A 21617-nucleotide genomic window follows, 5' to 3' on the forward strand; every position below is an offset into this window, starting at 1 on the left:
AGCCTCGAGATCAGAGGGTGTCACAGCATTTAGACGGGTAATAATTTGGAAGTTACGAATAATATAGGATAAGTTCCAAACTTGAGAATATCCCCTTAATGTTGCAATTAAATTATCCTAAAAAATTACTATCGTTGTTTAGTTTTTCATATATTCAGAATTTCAATATCAAATTTCTCTTAGGCATGGAGGAAACAGAGGAAGATCAGTTAGACAGTTATGAAATCCAGTTCGGTATTCAAGAATCCCTGCAAAGTATTGCACCTCCTGTTCTTGTAGATGGGTAAGAAAACAGATTTCTTTTCACAAGCAGAATACCAGTACTCTAAAATCATTTTTTTTAATGTTGCCAGCCTTCCTAATAATCAAGCCATGCTTAATACATCTTTGTGTTGTAGGTAAAAAGCTCACTCCATATACCAATAATTATCTTAGATACAAATGACGTCTTACCGTGTAATGACTTTAAGTGTAATTAATCATCGTTTTAATTTTCATTTCTTAAATGAATAGTACACGTGAAAATAAGCAACTTTGTAATTCAATTGTTTTTATTGATTTTGCAAGTTAAAATGGGGAGGTCTGAGTTGGGAAAGCATGGGGTAACAGTAGGAAAAAAAGGTCTTGGTTATATAGAGTTAACCGAGGGGTAACAAAGCAATTTACATACAGGGATCAGAGTTTAGAGTTCTTTTTACACTTGATTAACAGTGACAATAAGCAACTTTATAAAATATCTTATCAGAGAAATTTGCTTCTTTCTCTACCAGAATTGATCAGTCATTATCCAAATTCTCAATTCTGAGGTAAAATCTGTATTCAGTGAAGACTTTCCCATTACTGAGATAGGAGATGGCATTTGTTACTGATGAGATTCTATGTAGATAGGAGGGGGTGGAGCTCTGCCTCTAGCTCCTCCCTTCTTCAGGTGTCATGGAATCTCATCAGTAACAACTGCCTTCACCTATCTGGGTAATGGGAAAGTCTTCATTGAATACAGATTTTACCAAAGAATTGAGCGTTTTGATAATGACGGATCAATTTTGACAGAGAAAGAAGCAACTTTGTCTGATAAGATATATTACAAAGTTGCTTATTTTCATGTGCACCATACATTTATTAAATAAAAATTAAAAATACTGTTACGCTTTAAGGTTTATTTTCACATTCCTTAGCAGCACACTGCTTCTTCTCAGTGCTTCAGGCTGTGCTCTCCTGTGTACATCTCTCCTATGAGAGATAGATATCTCAACTTGGGCAGTATGTATTTACATGCATGAAGTGACCATTGATAATTTAGACTATAGTACTATAGTAACTGTGACCAGCTAGTGACTAATATTCATTACTATTTGCAAACTCCACATTCCATTAGCGGGTCATGGGGATCTTCAGAGCTTGATCTTTGACTTCCCTGCATGCATAGCAGAGCTGAGCATACAATAGATGAGCCGTGCTACAACACAGTTATAATGGCAATAAGAATGCAGTGAGTGTCTGGGTATTATCGTACAGGGTCATAGGTGCATCTATTTTTCACTAAATATAGGTACAAATGCAGCTGGTATTAGTGGGATCTTTGGTATAGTATCGCTGAACTGTGCTACAATCCAGCTATCAGATATTTTATACGACAGGGTAATTAGGTGCATCTGAGCATTGTCAACCAACTGCATTCAGACTACTGGAAGATAGGTCCAGTGGTAATGGAGACTAAAAAAGCCCTCGTGGATCATCATAAGTAGGTGATAGTTGCAAATCTGTGCAGGTTTAAACATTTCTTGTATGTACAGAAAACAACATTATGGTTTTGTGAATAACCGTCTAACCCCTTCACCCTGTTTTCATCTTCCTGACCAGGCCAATTTTTCTTACTCTGGCCATTTTCACTTTATATGTTAATAAATCTAGAACACTTCAATATATTCTAGTGATACTGAGATTTTTTTTTCGGGACATAATTATTTTTTTACATATGTTACATAATTATTTTTTGTTGAGAAGTTAGAAGGGTTAAAAGTTCATCAGCAATCTCTCATTTTTCCAACAAAATTTACAAAACCAAAATGTGACAGAAAATACCTCAAAGTGACATACTTTTAAAGACTGCACCCCTCATACTGTTCAAAACCGCATTCAAGAAGTTTATTAACCCTTTAGATGCTTCATAGGAATTAAAGCTGTGTAGAAGGAAAAAATGAAAATTTTACTTTTTCCCACAAAAATATTGTTTTAGCCCAAAATTTTTACAAGAGCAACAGAAGAAAATGGACTTTACAATTTGTTGAGCAATTTCTCCTGAGTACATTGATACACCATATGTGGTGGAAAACCCCTGTTTTGGTGCACGGCTGGGCGCAGAAGGGAAGGAGCGCTATTTGACGTTTGGAGCGCAAAATTGGCTGAAACAAATATTAAATGCTGTGTCGTGTTTGCAGAGCTCCTGATGCCCCTAAATAGTGGAAACCCCCACAAATCACCCCATTTTGGATGCTTCACCCCCTCATGGAATTTATCTACACATGCGGTGAGCACCTTAAACCCTCGGGTGCTTCCAGAATTTTATAACAATGTACTGTGAAAATGAAAAAAATACATTTTCCCACAAACATGTTGCTTTTGCCCAATATTTAGCATTTTCACAAGGCTAGCCATAGAAAATGGAACTACTTTTGATGCACAGTGCAAAGCTCAGAAGAGAAAGCGCGCCATATTGTAGTGCAGATTCTGCTTTTATTTTTTGCAGGTGCCATGTCATATTAACAGAGGCCCCTGGGAAGCAAAAACAACAGAACCCCCAAAAGTAAACCTATTTTACAAACTACACCTCGCAATCAAATCAGCTAGGGGGTCCCCATTTTGGAAGTTACACCCCTCTGGGATTTATCAACCGGTATAATTACGATTTTGACTCCATGGGTGTTTTCCAGAAACAAGCAGCAATGGATGTTCCTGAGTGAAAATTGTAAATCTGTCATTGTAGTGAACGCACACTGTGCCCAGTATATTGTAGTGCCCATTATAGTGAATGTTCTGTTAGGGGCGTTGTCTGAATCACTTATTTCAGAGAATTCATTTTAAACCCCGATGTAAGCGGTCAGTGTAGAGTGCAGGATAAATGTGAGCCGAGCCTTACTGCGATCTTTAAGAGGCAGAGTAAACAAATCAACAGCATTGCTTTTATTTACTTCTTACGCCATTCACGTTATAATTAATGAGACACCTTTATTCTTCCTCCCGGTGCAATTACAGTAATACCTGATTTATATCTTTTTTTTATGTCTGGCTGCTATTACACACTGAAAAGCGCATTTTTTTTTTTTTACAAAAAAATAAGTACTTGCATCACCACATTTTTAGAGCTAAAATTTTTCTTTTTTTTCTGTCAACAGAGTCCTGTGAGCGATTTTTTTTTGCAGTGTGTCTTGACATTTTTATTACTGTTATTTTTGGTCACATAATATCTTTGGATCGCTTTCTATTCCAATTTTTAATTTTTGGGAGGCAGAATTAACATGAAACAGCAATTCAGGAATTTTTTTTTTTTTTTTACACCATTCACTATGTGCTGAAACTGCTAAGACAGCTTTATTCTTCAGGTCAGTATAATTACAGTGATACTGCATTTATGTCTTTTTTTATGTTCTGCCGCTTTTACACAATAAAAACAATTTTCTAGAATAAAAGAATTGTTTTCGAATGGCTATTTACTAATGGCCGTAGTTTTTTTATTTTTCCGCTGACAGCACTGATTGGGAACTTTATTGCAGTTGCTGGACAAAATAACGTATTCAGCTATACCATTTTTATTTATATGTGAGTTTTTTATTGCATTTTATTTGACTTTATTTTTGGCTGTATGATGAAAGAGCATTGTTTTTTTACCACCTTTATTTATTTATTTTTACAGTGTTCACTGAGGGGGTTAAATAGTATGACACTTTTATTAATTGGGTTATTTTGGTTGCAGGGATACCAAATATACAGGGTATGCCATTTATATAGATACACTTAAATAAAATGGGAATGGTTTGGTGATATCAATTTCCTGTTTGTGGCTAATTAGTATAAGGGAGGGGGAAAACTTTTCAAGATGGGTGGTGACCATGGTGACCATTTTGAAGTCAGACATTTTGGATCCAACCTTATTTTTTCCAAAGGGGAAAGGGTCATGTAACACACCAAACTTATTGAGAATTTCACAACAAAAACAATGGTGTGCTTGGTTTTACCGTAACTTTATTCGTTCATTAGTTATTTACAATTTTATGACCACTTGTAAAATGTATTCAAAGTGCTGCCCATTGTGTTGATTGTCAATTCAACCCTCTTCTCCCACTCTTGACACACTGATAGCAACACCGCAGAAGAAATGCTAGCACAGGCTTCCAGGATCCGTTGTTTCAGATGCTTGACATCTTGTATCTTCACAACATAAACAATTGCCTTCAGATGACCCCAAAGATAAAAGTCTAAGGGGGTCAGATCGGGAGACCTTGGTGGCCATTTAACTGGCCCACGATGACCAATCCACTTTCCAGGACACTGTTCATGTAGGAATGCTTGGACCTGACACCCATAATGTGATGGCCTACCCTGTACATATTTATTAATGTAATTTTTTTTTTGTTCTTTATTGTGTGATTTTTTTAAAAAAAAAATGTTTTTCCAATTTATTTTTCCCTTTTATTTCACTTCTGTACTTGGTCCCTATATGGAACATTAAAGGCCACTTTACACACAGAGATAAATCTGCGGCAGATCTGTGGTTGCAGTGAAATTGTGGACAATCAGTGCCAGGTTTGTCGATGTGTACAAATGGAACAATATGTCCATGATTTCACTGCAACAATAGATCTGCCAAAGATTTATCTCTGTGTGTAAAGTGGCCTTTACTTTTATTACTTTGATCACTGTGTAATACAGTACATTGAAATGCACAAACATTGCAATACATTACACCTGTCAGTGTTACACTGACAAAACACCTTTTAGACTATGCTCCCGCCGTGGTCTAACAGGCCACCGTAGCTGGCAGACCTGGAAGTCATGATTTGACCTTAGATTTCCATGGCAATGATTCACAGCCTGCGATTACGTTGCGGTGATACCGATCAAGTGGGAGAAGGCATGCACTCCCTCTCCCTGCCTCCTAAATGCTGCAAACACTATTGATCATGGCATTTAAAGAATTAAAAAGCCAGGGATGGCTCAGGCTGCGACAGCCAGAGCTCAGCTATCACTTACTCCGAGCTCTCAACGGCGATCATTCAGGCATAGATCCTGTGCCGCATGATTGCCATGACGTACCTATACATTATTGGTCTTGAACCCCTTTCTGACAATAATCTATAGGTAATTAAGGTTTTGTGTAGTTTAGGCAATCAAAAGAACATGGTGGCTCTATAGATGCTAATGATTTTGTAACCCTGTGTTCAAAGCAAAACAGCAAACTGGGAAGATGCCTAAAAAAATAGTGTGTGAAAAACCTGCATGTAGACAACTTACTGGGTCAAAAAGATATAAGCAGATTCTATGTACTGAAAAAACTGTGGAAACAAATAATTCTGTTTGATAAAGAATATGAGAAGGCTAATCTCTATTTTAGTGTAAAGTGATACGTTGTTTTGGATAAAATTGCTAGGGGTCAATTAGAGATCTATGCACGAATCTGAGCTGTAGGATTAAAGGCTGGCATGTCCATTTCACTATCAGATTTACTTCCTTGAGTAGGTGTAAGAAAAAGTGCTCTCAAAGAAACGGAGAGTATTACGTGAGATCTATTGGCAGGATATTGAACTTGGTAGCAAAGCAAATAGACATGTAACCTTAGGAAAGGTTAAACTAGTGATACATATGAAGTGTCTAAGAAAGATTTTCAGAATTTATAAGCATATGCTGTATATTTAGTTATATAGATACAACTGTTGAAAGAAAACAAATAAATCTAAACCGAGGAACTAGAAAGGACAAAGTTAAGGGGCACATGTACAACCACAATGCATAATCCACTCCACCCTAAAACACCTAGTGTTTGGCTACATTTACACAAAATGTTTTGAGGCTTTCAAAAATGTTTATTTCAAGAGAAACCACTTCAGGAAAAATTCAGTATTTGGGGAATTTTTGGAACTGTGAAAAAAGACTAATCCCAATTTTTCAATCCACCAGACCAATTCCTGCTGATGTATTTGTATTGGCATTTAATAAAATAAGGACCCAACATAAAGACTTGGAAATTTGATAAAGCTCTATGGATCACAAGGCTATTTTAGAGACCATTCAAGCCTAAAGTATATGTCTATCTTTGTAATAATTTTTATTGCTAAAGTGAAGATTGAAGCAACTTTACATATCGTGTTCATATACAAGTGCATCTCAATAAATTAAAATATCTTCAAAAAGTTAATTTATTTCAGTAATTCATTACAAAAAGGGAAACGCACATATTATATAGAGTCATTACAAACTGTAATGTGGGCGTTCTGGTTCTGCACCTATGCCGGCGCCCTGGTGCGTCTTTTGCGTCGATGTCCCTGCACTTTCCTCCCCTCTACTCAACTGGATTACTGCTGCCGTTTCCTTTTGGTTGCTTGCGTGGTTCCCTGCTCTGCTGCACTGCTACTCACGTGTTGTTTGGTCCTCTGCTGTCCCGTATGGCCATCAGTCCCTGGGTTCCAGGCCCTGAGCTTGTCCTACTGGGTTTCTGGTTAAAGCCTAAGATGCGCACGCACTCACTTTCCCTGCTTATATTGGGGTGGTGTGCGCACCTTGAATTGTTGTCCCCAGCCTATGGATGTGAGGCATCTGGTATAAAAGTTCCTCTTTCCTGATTGGCGAGGCCGAGCAACTGCTTTAGGTTCCATAACCTAGGCTTGTGTTTTTCCTGCCATGTTACTCTGGTCTCTCCGTATCCAGCACCAGTCCTGTCTGTAATTAGTTCTGGTATGCTTACGTCTGCCCTGGACCTGTCCTGTCCATGTGTTCCCCTGGTACCAGTTTGTGTCCTGTTCTTGAATTCCTGCTGTTTTATGTTTTTTTTTTCATATATATGTATTAAGGTAGCTTCTGGTGACAAACTGCTGATTTTTCTACATGAAACCCTGCTGTGTCCTGTCACTGTAAATAAGGTCCTGTTTGTGTTTTAAACCTGAAGTCTAGTGTTCCGGCAAGCCTGCACCAACCTGCTACGGTCCAAGCCTGCTCTTCTTGCAATACCAACTTGCAGTCCAAGCCTGCTGTACATGCACCACGCTATTGCGGTCCAAGCCCGCTGTGCCTGCACCACCCTGTTGCGATCCATGCCTGATGTGCCCATACCACCCTGCTGTGGTCCACGCCTGCTGTGCCCAATATCCATGTCATAACACCGCTGCCCGATGCATGGAGGTATGCCTGATGTCTGGTGTTAGACGACCTCTGCCCGATGCCTGGAGCCTTGCCCGATGTCCGGTGTCAGAAGACCTCTGCCCGATGCATGGAGCTTTGCCCGATGCCCGGTGTCTGACGACTTCTGCCCAATGTCTGGAGCCTTGCCTGATGTCCAGTGTCTGATGATCTCTGCCCGATGTCTGGAGCCTTGCCTGATGACTTCCAGTGTCTTCTGTCCTGTGTTCCTGTCTGTTTCTGTGGCCGGGACCAGCCAGTATCCCTGCTCTGCCCTGTATGTGTTCCTGTGTCCTGGGACCAGCCTGAATCCCTGATTGTCCTGTTTGAGTTCCTAGTTTATTACTGTGTCCTGGGACAAGCCTTATCCTGATCCATTACTAAACTGTACTGTGATCCGTGCCGAGCATCCCTCATGGCGGTACACTGCATCCAGGCTGCACATTCACTTCCAGGGCCAAAAATTAACCCTCATTGAATATTCACTGCTTTCCCCACCTGCTGGCGCCTGTGAGTGGTTGCAGACAGATGCACCCCCACCTAGTCAGCTTACTGCTGCCAATCACAGGAGCTGTGTGCATCTATATCATACAATAAAAAGAAATGAATAAAAAAAATTGGTGTAGGGTTCCCCCAAATTATGATACCCAGCACAGATAAAGCCATTGGTACAGGCTGCAGCCACCAGCTGTGCGCTTATCTTTGCTGTGTATCAAAATAAGAGGAACCGCATAAATAATTTATAAAAACAAAGTGTGGTCCTCCCCAATTTTGACACCCAGCCAAGATAAAGCCCAACAGCTGGTATTCTCAGACTGGGGAGGCTTATGGTTATTGGATCGCCCCCCAGCCTAAAAATAGCAGCCTGCAGCTGCCTGGGATTGTCGCATTGATTATATGCGACAAGCCCATCACTTTACCCAGTTCTTCCCAATTTCCCTGGTGCAGTAACAATCAGGGTAATAACAGGGGTTAATAACAGCTCACAGCTGCCACTAAGCCCTAGATTAGTAATGGAGAGGGTCTATGAGACCCCCCCATCACAAATCTGTAAGTTAAAGTAAATAAACACAAACACCGAAAATATTCTTTATTTGGAATAAAATACAAAAAAACCCCTCTTTTACCACTTTATTGACCCTCAAAACACACCTGCAGGTCCGACGTAATCCACACGAGATCCCACAACGATTCAGCTCTGCTACATCTGAGTCACAGTGCGTGATCATGGAACATGACTGTCTGCTGTGAGCTCCCACCAGAGAATAAGCTGTGGTCAGCGATGATGTTACTCAGGTTAGCCGCAGTCACACCAGAAAGGTTCCCACGGTCCTCCTTCTGCTATGACAGAGAAAAAATACTATCATCATGGGCATCCGGCATCGTTAGCGAATGACTGTTAACGATGGAAAATACTCACCAAATCATCCATCGTTGACCCGTCGCTCCTTTTTAAAAAAAATTTCATAGTTGAGCACGCAGATTGTTCGTCGTTCCCGAGGAAGCACACATCGCTATGTGTGACACTTTGGGAACAACGAACTACAGCTTTCCTGCGGCCGCCGGCAATGAGGAAGGAAGGAGGTGGGCGGGATGTTACCTCCCACTCATCTCTGTCCCTCCGCTTCTATTGAGTGGCCGCTTAGTGACGCCGCTGTGATGACGCACGAACCGCTCCCTTAGAAAGGAGACGGTTCGGCGGCAACAGCGACGTCGCTAGGCAGGTAAGTCCTGTGTGATGGCTCCGAACGATATTGTGCACCACGGGCAGTGATTTGCCCGTGACGCACAAACGACAGGGGCGGGTGCTTTCACCAGCGATATCGCTAGCGATATCGCTGCGTGTAACACCCCCTTTAGGCTAAGTTATATATAAAATAACAAACTGAGCTTTACTTCGAGCTACATCTCTGCCACTACTTTGATCTTTGTTGATCAGCAGCAATAGTGACATCCAATAAACAGCACTACAGCTAATCACTAATCGTTGTGGCTTATACTGTCTACATTGACTGTTTAATAAAGAAAAGTTCAATTAAAATTTTTTAAGAAAGATTATTGGAAACAAAATGCTTTTAGTAAAAAAAAATAGGAAATATTAAAATATTTTTTAAAAGTTTATTTTTATAGATATTATGTCACACGGAGATACTTCGCCTACAGTTATGGTGGCGTCGGGATCTATTTAGACTACTGATTCTGACACTCCACCCTATAATTTCTCTGGTGTCACCGCAGGCAGACTCAGGCTTTGACCTGCAATGGTAGTTCATAGGCAGACTAGCAAGAGTTAATCTCTACTAGTCTACTTGTTATTCTCCTTTGATCATATGTTGTGGGGGACCCAATCACATCTGCTCCCCTCCTATACATACTAGCTTGATCTTTCCACCTATGCCAGCTATAGTTTATCTTAGTTGATCTGGTGAGGCGTTGTGATTCAGACTATTTGGTGATTGTGGTACTTGTTGCTGAGTGCGGTTGTGGAGTTAAAGAAGTTGTCCAGTTACCAAAACTGATTTTTTTTTTTTCTGATAAATCTTGCTAATATGTGCCTCTCCACACATCTATCATGTTTCTTCAGCTATATTACCTTTTATTGTGCACTAGCAGCACATGCTCATTGCTGGCTCCAGCCCTTAATCTCTCCTCTGACTTCCTGGGTTCAGTTCCTACAACTCCCAGAATTCTTTGTGGCTTTAGGGCTGTGCCTAAATTATCTAACACACCCACTGTGTCTAACACACCCACTCTGCTCTCCTCCCAAAGTCTCCTCCCTGCCTCTTCCCTGTGGATGCACTGAGAGCAATCACACAGAGACAGCAGCAGCTCTGCACAACCAGGGGAAGAAAGCGTCTATCTCCTGCTTGTTCTCATATAGTTCATAGTCTGTGTGTGCCTCTGTGTGTTTGTGTGTATATACACAGTGTGTGGTGTGTGTATATACAGTGTGTGGTGTGTGTATATACAGTGTGGTGTGTGTGTGTGTATAGTGTGTGTGAGTGTGCCTGTGTGTGTGTCTGTGTGTGTCTGTCTGTGTGCGTGTACAGAAATTATGATTATTAGCCGGTGCAACATGTGAAAAAAATAATTGGGGAAAAAAAAATTAAGGGGTGATGAGATTGCTTTTTCCCCTCTTGCCTAGTCTGTGTGTCGTCCGTATCATCCGTGTGGCATGCATTTTGCAGGCTACTTTCAGATCAGCTTTTTTTTACCTGTAGGCAAACAACCGCAAACCTCATATGACTGGATCCTGTGGATTAAATGTGCAGCGCATGCAACTGTTATTTTACCGGATCCTTCTGCAGCGGGACACAGAATTTATCGGCCGGCACTGGAGTCAGCTGACTCCTGATCTCACAGCCCGCACACGCTGCAATGGCTGCAGGTGGGCTCATTCACATGACCGTTCCATTTGTCCTGGTCAGTTCCTGTTTTTTTTGCGGACCCACGGACAGGACCATCTTTTCAATGTCTTTTGTGTAGGATCAGATGGCACAAGGTAACACTTCCATGAGCATCCGATCCTACAAAAAAAACCACATCGGATGCCGTATGTCCACTCCGTTATTATGGAACATGTCCTATTCTGTTCCGTAATAACGAACCGTGACTCAATACAAGTCAATGGGTCCGCAAATTTCCCGGAAGCACTTCCGTGTGACTTCCGTTGGGTGCCCGTGCAGTCTGTGTCCAACCCTAGCCCCGTGGCTGCCCACACAGCAGTGTCAGCAGCTGCCCGCACTGCAGTGTCAGCAGCCGCGGGGATGACAAGCGCTAACATCAGGAGGTTAGTAAGTTCATTATCTGCGGTGATGAAGTCCTGCACTCCTGATGTCAGCGGTCGTCACTGCCTTCTATGCCCGCCACTTGTTACATCACCTCTCGCTGTCGAACCGAGACTGTGACTAGTGGTGACGTCACGGGCCGCTCGCGATACTTGGTTTGTGAAGGCGGCGGTCATTGAACTCAGTGACAGTGCTGCTGTCAGGAGTTCAGCGATCATCGCAGGTAATCATCAAGGCACACGGATGTCACACGGATGCCACACGGATGCATCCGTGAAAAAAAGGACCGTTTTTTGCGGCCCACAAAAACGGAACGGTCATGTGAATGTAGCCTTAACAGCAGTCACTCCCTGCTGCCGATCACATGTGACCGTGTGCGGGCTGTGTGTACAGGAGTTCAGCTGAGTTCAGATCAGCTGACTCAAGTGACGGCTGATTAGGCTGGGGCCACACGGGGATTACTGCGATCCCCTCGCATTACACTCGGCTCACGCTCAGTACAGCAGGGCTGAGTGTCATGTGTGTGTCCCTGCGACTGAGGTCCGACTGTGTGAGCAGACCTCAGCTGCGGGGGGCAGTCCGGCACTCAGGAGGGGCGGGCCAGCGCTGCGGAGGGGCGGGCGGACCATCACTGAGGAGGGGTGGGAGGGATTTCACTCCCTCTCTCCTCCGTAGTCGGCTATTGCGATTCTCGCTCTGCACTCTCACACCGATGTACCGCAAATGCACTGCAATTTTTCTCTCACCCCATACACTTCAATGGGGAAAAGAGAAAGAGTCTTGCATTACAGTTGCAGCATGCTGCGATTGTTTTCTCGGTCCAATTAGGGCTGAGAAAATAATTGCTCATGTGTGCTGACACACAGGCTAATATTGGTCCTAATGGAATGTGATGTGTTATCGCACTCCACTTGCACCGTTTTTCTCGCCGTGTGGCTTAAACCTTACTTGCTCTGTGTCCCCCTGCATCCATCGCAGCGTGTGCGGGCTGGAGTTCAGCTGAGTTCAGATCAGCTGACTCCAGTGCTGGACTGAACTCAGTTGACCTCACAGCCCGCACATGCTGCGATGGATGCAGGGGGACACAGAACATGTAATCGGCCGACACTGGAGTCATCTGATTACTTGTTCTGCTGGCGCTGTGGTCAGGAGTAGGGATGAATGAGCAGTAAAATGCTCTGGTGCTCGATGGGCGAAGCCCATGTCGATTTTTTTTTTATTTTTTTTTAAAAAATTCATTAAAAATAAAAAAAAAAAAAACAATCACATAACCCTAACCCTAGGGTTAGGGGTAAAAAAAAAAAGTGTGGGCTCCCGCTGCATTTTCTATTGCTAAGGGTAACCCAGGCAGCTACTGGCTGCTAACCCCGCTGCTTGGTGTTCCCTTCACTGGCAATGGAAAATCCAGGGAAGCATTTTTTTTTTATATATATATATATATATATATATATATATATTCATATATATATATATATATATATATATATATATATATATATAAAAAAGGTTTTTGCCTAAAAACTGTTTTAAAAAAAATGACGTGGGCTCCGCCATATTTTTGTATGCTAGCCAGGTACAGCAGGCAGGTACGGGCTGCCCCCAACCCCCAGCTGCCTATTTGTACCCAGCTGGGATCCAAAAATATAGGGAAGCCCGTATTTTTTAATTATTTCACTTATTTCATGAAATAATTAAAAAACAAATGACGTGGGATTCGCCATATTTTTGTGTCCAGCCACTTACAACTAGGCAGCTGGGGATTGTAATCCGCAGCACAGGTTAGACCGAGGTTTCTGGGCGCCTCTGCTGCGAATTGCAGTCCGCAGCCGCCCCAGAAAATGGCGCTTTCATAGAAGCGCCATCTTCTGGCACTGTATCCAACATCTTCCAGTGGCCCTGGTGGCAGGTGGCACGCTGGGTAATAAGGGGTTAATACCAGCTATGTTTTACCAGCTGGTATAAAGCCCAAGATTCTTAATGTCAGGCCAAGTTTGACCCGGCCATTAAGAATCTCCAATAAAGGGTTAAAAAATAAGACATCACACAGAGAAAAATAGTTTATTAGAAATAAACACACAGACACAGTAGGGACTCCATGTTTATTACTCCCTCTCACCCCTCCCCGATCGAGAGATTTCTGTACTGACCATGCCAGGAGAGAGCGAGCGGGAAAAGAGAGAGAGAACGAGCGGGAAAAGAGAGAGAGCGAGCGGGAAAAGAGAGAGAGAGCGCGAGCGGAAAGAGAGCGAGCGGAAAGAGCCCACAGCCCAGTCAATCAGTGTGAGTGGCGCCAGCATCCTGTGATGTACCCGTCTAGTTTGAGAGCCCGGAATTGACGGGACGTAAGAGGATACTAGCGGCCACAGCTCCAGGGGGTCATGTGACAGGCACTGAACGTGCAGGATAGTGCCGCTCAGTGCCAGAACTGGAAATAGAAGCCAATGGAGAAAACTCCTATAATGGTAAGTAGAAGTCATAGAGAAAATAAAAAAAAAAATGGGTGAACCACCCCTTTAATCCTTGTTGCTTTTGTTGCTTTCCTGCTCTTGCCTTTCTCTTGAGTCTCTCATTGTTTGTTCTGTGAGTTTGCAAGGTGTCAGTTTTGTTTTTCTCTTGTCTGTTTTTACCTGTGTTTCCAGCTTACTTCTGTCCCTTCCTTCCCTGGTGGGAGGGGGGAATCAGATTAGTTCTGGTCCGGAGCATAGCCAGAGATGGGACTCAGGCATCTTCACCATCAGGAGTAACCCTAAGGTTAGGGGTAGCCTATGGTTCCCTAGCGTGAGGGATAGCATAGGAGCCCCTGTCCCTCATTATCCTACAGTTACATCATGACATATTTTCGTCATGTTAAGATGTTTTATCACAGGATGAACAGTAAAAAAATTCTAAAAAAGGGCAATTTTTTTCCCATTTCTTACCAATATGAAATTAATAGAAGTTATAAGATAACATAACGATGACAGCAAAATGATGCCACTGATAAATACTATTTTTCCCTCAAATACAAAGAGATATTTCCTTTAGAGAGATGCTTCTGTTAGGGTGAACTCTTAACCAGAGATCACTAGTTGCCTACTGCCTGGCCTAATTGGTGTGGATCGAGTGCATGCTTGAAGAATGAGATCGGACTCACAGTCGGATATTCATCTTTCCTCGACAAAAGTCGTCTCAGACTCCTTTATTTCAACTGAAGCATGCCCTGATATAACCTTGGAAAGGGCATGTCCGGATGTGTTCATTAGTCAGTGGGTGGAACAATGTGTTAGTCCATGAGCTGATTGGTGGGCGTCATCGTAGGCGGGTCTATGACGTCATTGGATGGATCCATGGTGATGGTGATGGGAGAGACGTCATCTGGAGGATGCATGCTGATGGTAAGGTCTGTGATGTCATCGGGGGCCATCTTGGGTTCCTCTGAAGACTGACTGGCTTATGTATAGAGAATTGATTTCACTGAACACACTTCTCACAGTGCTCTATGTCCAGAGGTTAATTAAGTATTTCATCTTATGGCTCTCCTCAACAGTCCCCCCTAAATACTTTATAAACCTTCTGACCCTATCGTGGTCCTCTAACACATCAGCTCTAATGCTTCAATTGCAACTTTTTTCATTTTGCTATCCGCTATACAAGCAATGCTAAGCCTTTGTCCCCACTGTTACAGACTGTTGATCAGAGAATTGATCACATCTCGCACACACAGTTGACAGAGGCACAGGTAATGTCCCAGTCCTTAGAACAGACTATTTAATGCTGAAGAGCGCACCTAGATTTTGAGATTGATCAATTAGAAAGAGTAAAGCCCGCTACACACGCTTCAATATATCTCACAATCCGTCGTTGGGGTCAAGTTGTAAGTGACGCACATCCGGCATCGTTTGTGAGGTATCTGCGTGTGACATCTACTTGCGATCAGGATTGAACGCAAAACCGTTGATCGCAAACACATCGTATCATTCTCTAGAATTGAGCGTTTTGTTGCACGAACCTAGTCAATTGTAACGTGTGACATCCCTCATACGATTTTAGTGTCTGATGCTATGTGCGCAGGTGTGCGCTCTGCACCGCAGCTTAAAAAAGGTCCGCTTCAGAGCGCAGCTGAAAAGCTGCGTTCTGAAGCACCTCACAATGTCTGTCATTCACTAATCTCTGTCAGTCCGTCACTATCTCTGTCCCTCACTCTCTGTCCATGTCAGTCTATCCCCCTCTCTCATATACTCACCGATCCCCGATCCCCGGCGCTGCACGGCGTTCACACTGCTCCGGCGGCTTTTACTGTTTTGAAAAAGCCGGCCGCCCATTAAACAATTTCGTATTCCCTGCTTTCCCCGCCCACTGGCGCCTATGATTGGTTACAGTGAGACACGCCCCCACGCTGAGTGACAGCTGTCACACTGCACCCAATCACAGCAGCCGGTGGGCGTGTCTATACTGTGTATTGAAATAAATAATTAAATAATTAAAAAAAACGGCGTGCGGTCCCCCCCAATTTTAAAACCAGCCAGATAAAGCCATACGGCTGAAGGCTGGTATTCTCAGGATGGGGAGCTCCACGTTATGGGGAGCCCCCCAGCCTAACAATATCAGCCAACAGCCACCCAGAATTGCCGCATACATTATATGCGACAGTTCTGGGACTGTACCCGGCTCTTCCCGATTTGCCCTGGTGCGTTGGCAAATCGGGGTAATAAGGAGTTATTGGCAGCCCATAGCTGCCAATAAGTCCTAGATTAATCATGTCAGGCGTCTATGAGACACCTTCCATGATTAATCTGTAAGTGACAGTAAAAAAACACACACACATGAAAAAATCCTTTATTAGAAATAAAAAACACAAACACATTCCCTCATTACCAATTTATTAACCCCCGACAAACCCTCCATGTCCGGCGTACTCCACAGTCCTCCAGCGTCGCGTCCAGCTCTGCTGCATGGAGGTGACAGGAGCAGCAGAAGACACCGCCGCTCCGATCACCTCCACGCAGGTAATGAAGACAGCCGCGCGATCAGCTGATCTGTCACTGAGGTTACCCGCTGTCACTGGATCCAGCGGTGGCCGCGGGTAACCTCAGTGACAGATCAGCTGATCTCGCGGCTGTCTTCATTACCTGCGTGGAGGTGATCGGAGCGGCGGTGCGCTCTGAAGCGGACCTTTTTTAAGCTGCGGTGCAGAGCGCACACCTGCGCACATAGCATCAGACACCAAAATCGTATGAGGGATGTCACACGTTACAATTGACTAGGTTCGTGCAACAAAACGCTCAATTCTAGACAAAGATACGATGTGTTTGCGATCAACGGTTTTGCGTTCAATCCTGATCGCACATAGATGTCACACGCAGATACCTCACAAACAATGCCGGATGTGCGTCACTTACAACTTGACCCCAACGACGGATTGTGAGATATATTGAAGCGTGTGTAGCGGGCTTAAGGCAATTGTAAGAATAAGCTTCTTACCGTTATGCTGCAGCTTTTAACATTGCTGTTTCTGAAAGACTGATTCCCAATCAACATCCGAGTACTACCGGCGTCTTCAAGACTTTTCTACCTGAATACACGTGATTGTATCACGACTCTAATGGATCTCTTCTTGTCTTGGTTCCAGAATCTATCACCAGGAGGCCTTTAATAAGATTTTCCTTACACATGGATCCGATTACATTCAGTAACACAGAGTAGCACTTTTATGGCTTCAAATACCAACAAATAAGACAATACCAGATACCTACAAGTGTATGTTATCCTTAAAAAGTCACTTAAACCCTTAAAATAATTAGTTGGTTCAGGTCAGATAATGTTTTTCCCACCATGAGCCCTTATTTAATGTTGTGTTATGTTCCTGTACCCATTGTTCCCTTATCTTGGATATTTCCCATGTATCATTCCCAATCTAGAAATTCTCCATAAGGTTCTATGTGAGATGATCCAGCACTATGTGTGTTGTGACCCTCATTTTGCTGGTACGATGGACTCTTTACAGCGGTTGTTGTCTCCACATGGGTTTTCCCTCAAGCTTCATTGAAGTTGCTATGGTTGGGAAAAGTTGGATCGGTCCATCTGATTCTGACTCACGGCTCATTCTCGCTTGTCTTTTTTAGGATCACCCAGTCTCGTGGCTTGAGACCACGTGCTCCTAACACTGATTTAGGATCTGGAATTGGAGGATACACATGTTTAACACACTATCGAGGCAGTTGTATAGGGCTCACATCATTGGTCAGGATATCACACTGTATCTGAAGTATCTATGAGAAATATAATCACGTTCTAGGTGCTAAACCAAAAATATCTATATATATAATTGCCTTATTCTGTCTGTCTGTCTTGCTCCAAAATTGTGTCCTTACAGTGACAACCATCGGATTGGCCGCTAGGCTCAGCCTGGCCCCGCTCCCCCACGGATTGGCCGCTCGGCTCGGCCTGGCCCCGCTTCCCGCATGGATTAACCGTTTCACCAGGCCCGCCCCCCGCACGCGATGTTTGCTAGGCCACGCCCCCCGCATGTGATGCCTGCTAGGCCACGCCCCCCGCACGCGATGCCCGCTAGGCCACATCCCCCGCACGCGATGCCCGATAGGCCACGTCCCCCACACGTGATGCCCGCTAGGCCACGTCCCCCGCACGCGATGCCCGCTAGGCCACGTCCCCCGCACACGATGCCCGCTAGGCCACGCCCCCCACACGCGATGCCCGCTAGCCCACGCCCCCGTATGCAATGCCCACTAGACCACGCCCTCGCACGCGATGCCCGCTAGGCCACGCCCCCGCACACGATGCCCGCTAGGTCACGCCCCCGCACGCGATGCCAATTCGTCCACGCCCCCCTCACACGATGCCCATTTGGCCATGCCCCCCGCACACGTTGGGCACCTGTACACCACCCCCCAGGACTACTCCTCCCATTATACTCCTCTTTCCCCAGAACTACTCCTCCAATTATACTCCTCCTATTATACTCCTCTCTGAGGGGTTCGCAGCATGGGGGATGGAGCACGATGGGGAGTGCAGCATGGGGGATGGAGCACGATGGGGAGTGCAGCATGGGGGATGGAGCACGATGGGGGGTGCAGCATGGGGGTGGAGCACGATGGGGGGTGCAGCATGGGGGTGGACCACGATGGGGGGTGCCCAGAATGGGGGGATGAAATACGATGGGGGGTGTGCAGCATGGGGGATGGAGCACCATGGGGGGTGCAGCATGGGGGTTGGACCACGATGGGGGGTGCCCAGAATGGGGGGATGAAACACGATGGGGGGTGTGCAGCATGGGGGATGGAGCACGATGGGGGGTGCAGCATGGGGGATTGAGCACGATGGGGGGTGTGCAGCATGGGGGATGGAGCACGATGGGGGGGTGCAGCATGGGGGATGGAGCACGATGGGGAGTGCACCATGGGGGATGGAGCACGATGGGGGGGTGCAGCATGGGGGATGGAGCACGATGGGGGGGTGCATCATGGGGGATGGAGCACGATGGGGGGTGCACACCTCCCCCCAAAACACACACACCGCCACACACGCACCGCACAACACACCACACAAACACTGGGAACCACAAACACTGCCCTACACAGACACACACACACACAGACAACGCCGCACACACACACAACACCCAACACACAAACACCGCGGCATACATAAATATACGCACATACCGTGCAACACACACATTGCACAAAACATACCTCCCCCAAAACACACACACGCACCCCACACACACAAACACAAACCGCGCAACACACACAGCACCACACACACACAACGCTGCAGACACACAGCGCTCCACAAACAACGCAACACACACAACGCAACACACAAACAACACCACTCTCACCCCCCCGCACACCCAGACAACACCCAGAACATGTACAGCGCCCTACACAAACACTTGGCAACTACACACAACAACACCTATATATATATATATATATATATATATATATAACAAAAATCATACATTAACTACACAATACGTAAATACGTAACTTCTAGAATACCCGATGCGTAGAATCGGGCCACCTTCTAGTCTTAAATAAAGATCTAATTTTTAAGAAGGAAAACGAACATTTGTTACATGATTTGCCAGCATTCACCATTATCTTGTGGATCGTTACATTTTTATGTTATTCTAATCATTAAAATTCCAAACATACACCCATGTGAGTAACTATAGACACAATTAAATATTCCAATAAAGGAGGGGGCAGGGATTGGAGCAATAGCCCTAAACTCTCCCTACCTCGCAGCAGAGGTCGGCACCCTATAAGGCGAATTGGCGCCCCCGCTCACCGAAGGCTCACCCTCCCTATTCCTACACTGCTAATGCTAATACGTGCTGCTAATGTCAGTGAGGGAATATAGAAACCGTGAGATACAGGGGATAAAGAGGCATCAATATGCAATTATATATATCCAATTCATTCCCAAAGATTAAATATTCAAACTCTGTATTTTAAATAGCTGTTTGGTAGCTTAAGTCAATATGATAAATCAAATTCAAGGGCCAAACCCTCAAACAAATTAAATAGTTCACATGTATAACATGTACCCACTGTATAAATATAATAACAATAAGGCCAGGTAAAGTCATGGCAGATCTTGTCCAATCACAGACCCTCCACTGTCCAATTGACACTCAGGCTAATAAAAATAAACACATACTTAGCATGGAAGAATCCCAACGCGTTTCTCCTCTCTTCACAATGGCAGACAGGGGTTCATCAGAGGCATCCCCAGGGGAGGACCATTAGTGTAGCCAGTTTCCTAGCCTGTTCAAAATAGCTGCTAAACCCCAGATACTGTAAGATCTCTATAGTGACCTCTGCTATAGAATATGCACTTTTACTACTTTTAGGAACTCCATTTTTACATACCACCAGCATCATGAGTTTTTCAGCAGTAACATTTTCCATACTGGATATGTTTCAGAGCAGGCCTGAAAAGAAACTCACACAACACACACAAACCTCATATAAACCGTGTGTAGGTATATATGACTAATCTGCAATCACTGGAGCAGTAGAGTGGATGAGGGGGTATTTCTACGAGGTCTTTACAGTTTTTCTCCCTTAATAGGCACACGTCTCACAAGACTGGGTGAGTCTGGCCACCTGGGCACTGAAGCAGTGGTGTCGCCCATATCTTGTCCACCACCACACTTATAACGGTCTTTGTCACGTGTTCATTGGTTACCTGGGCCATTATTGAGTAGAGAACTCATGGCAGAAAAAGCTTACCGCCCTTAATCCACAGACCTTCCTCAGTCAGCTGGCTCCCTGCATCTCACACTCCGTTCCTTGCTGAATCGCTTGTTCCTGTAGGGATTTAAGAACACGAGGAGTGACATTTGTCACGACGTGACAGGTGCCACCGAGGTACTGGTACTGGTCTGCATTGGTTAAGGAGTCTCAACTCTAGGTCCGTTCACTGCTTCTTTGTTGACTGCACCTGTGCGAGCATCTCATCTGGCTCCATCAGTCACCGGCTTCTTTGATAATAGGAGAGCCTCCACCTGGTCTCATACACACTCTACAGTCTTTATAGGTTTATCACGTCACACTAGAAAAGATCTGCTGCCTATATCCACATTTGACTATCTTACCCTCCTTCCTCTCTACGAACCACAGCGATCGCAAATCTTCATCTCGTTCTCCTATTCCAATGGGAGAGGAGCGAGTGTTTCGATTTTTATTACCTCATGTTGCATAACCTCAGCATATCCAGTGTAGAATCAACCAGCATCTTGGTATCTGGATCCATCTACGTAAAAACTCAAAATCTGCATTAGCAATGAGCTCATCTGAGATGTTCAAAACAATAGGTGTGACTCTTTTCATATCATCTTTCCCCCCCTTTTTGAATTCATTATCCAAAGCATAATTAGATTCAAAAAGTGTGTGACCCCGGAGCGCTACATTTGGGGCATAAAAGTCACATTGTGTAGATTGTACATAACCAGGAACACCATAAGTATTGTTTTTATCTGTAACTTAATAATAATAATAATAATAATAATAATAATAAGAATTATTATTATTATTGATCTGTAACGTAATAGTAATGGAAAACCCTTTCAATGGCTTTTTAACCTTTGCTTGGACCAAAGAAATCTGCATTGCAATCTTTCTTTCTATAAAAAGAAAACAGATGATTCAAGACATCAAATATCAAACACAGAATTCCATAACTCATCCACTTACCTTAAACCAAATAATTGTAATTATTAATAAATATATTATTGTTATTATTATTAATGTGTGCCATGCTGCTTTTTTAAACACATTGATTTTGTCAAATATTTGGCATCCAAAACGCTGCGTTTAAAAAAGCAATGTGCAGATGGAATTTGCTGACTTCTCATAGACTTTGCTGGGAAAGCACAACGCATGCATTTTGACAATGACACGCTGTAGTTTTAAACGCAGCCAAAATGCAGGA

At 44.0% G+C, this 21617-nt stretch overlaps 1 protein-coding gene across 4 annotated transcripts in view; it reads left to right on the plus strand.

Moving 5' to 3' along the window:
• The window catches only part of ASB15 (ankyrin repeat and SOCS box containing 15), a 147440-nt gene that overhangs the window by 14147 nt on the left and 111676 nt on the right, over nt 1–21617 (plus strand). For 2 of the 4 annotated variants that reach the window (XM_075342532.1, XM_075342533.1), the window contains one exon: nt 184–283. The exons of 1 other annotated variant lie outside the window; for it this stretch is intronic. In XM_075342532.1, the coding sequence (XP_075198647.1) occupies nt 184–283 (100 nt within the window). Of the gene's footprint in view, nt 1–183; nt 284–21617 lie in introns of those variants that run through there. One more of the 4 variants, XM_075342534.1, reaches the window with a different exon arrangement.

The sequence above is a fragment of the Anomaloglossus baeobatrachus genome, chromosome 4 (assembly GCF_048569485.1).
Source record: "Anomaloglossus baeobatrachus isolate aAnoBae1 chromosome 4, aAnoBae1.hap1, whole genome shotgun sequence".
Classification (NCBI taxonomy): Eukaryota; Metazoa; Chordata; class Amphibia; order Anura; family Aromobatidae; genus Anomaloglossus; species Anomaloglossus baeobatrachus.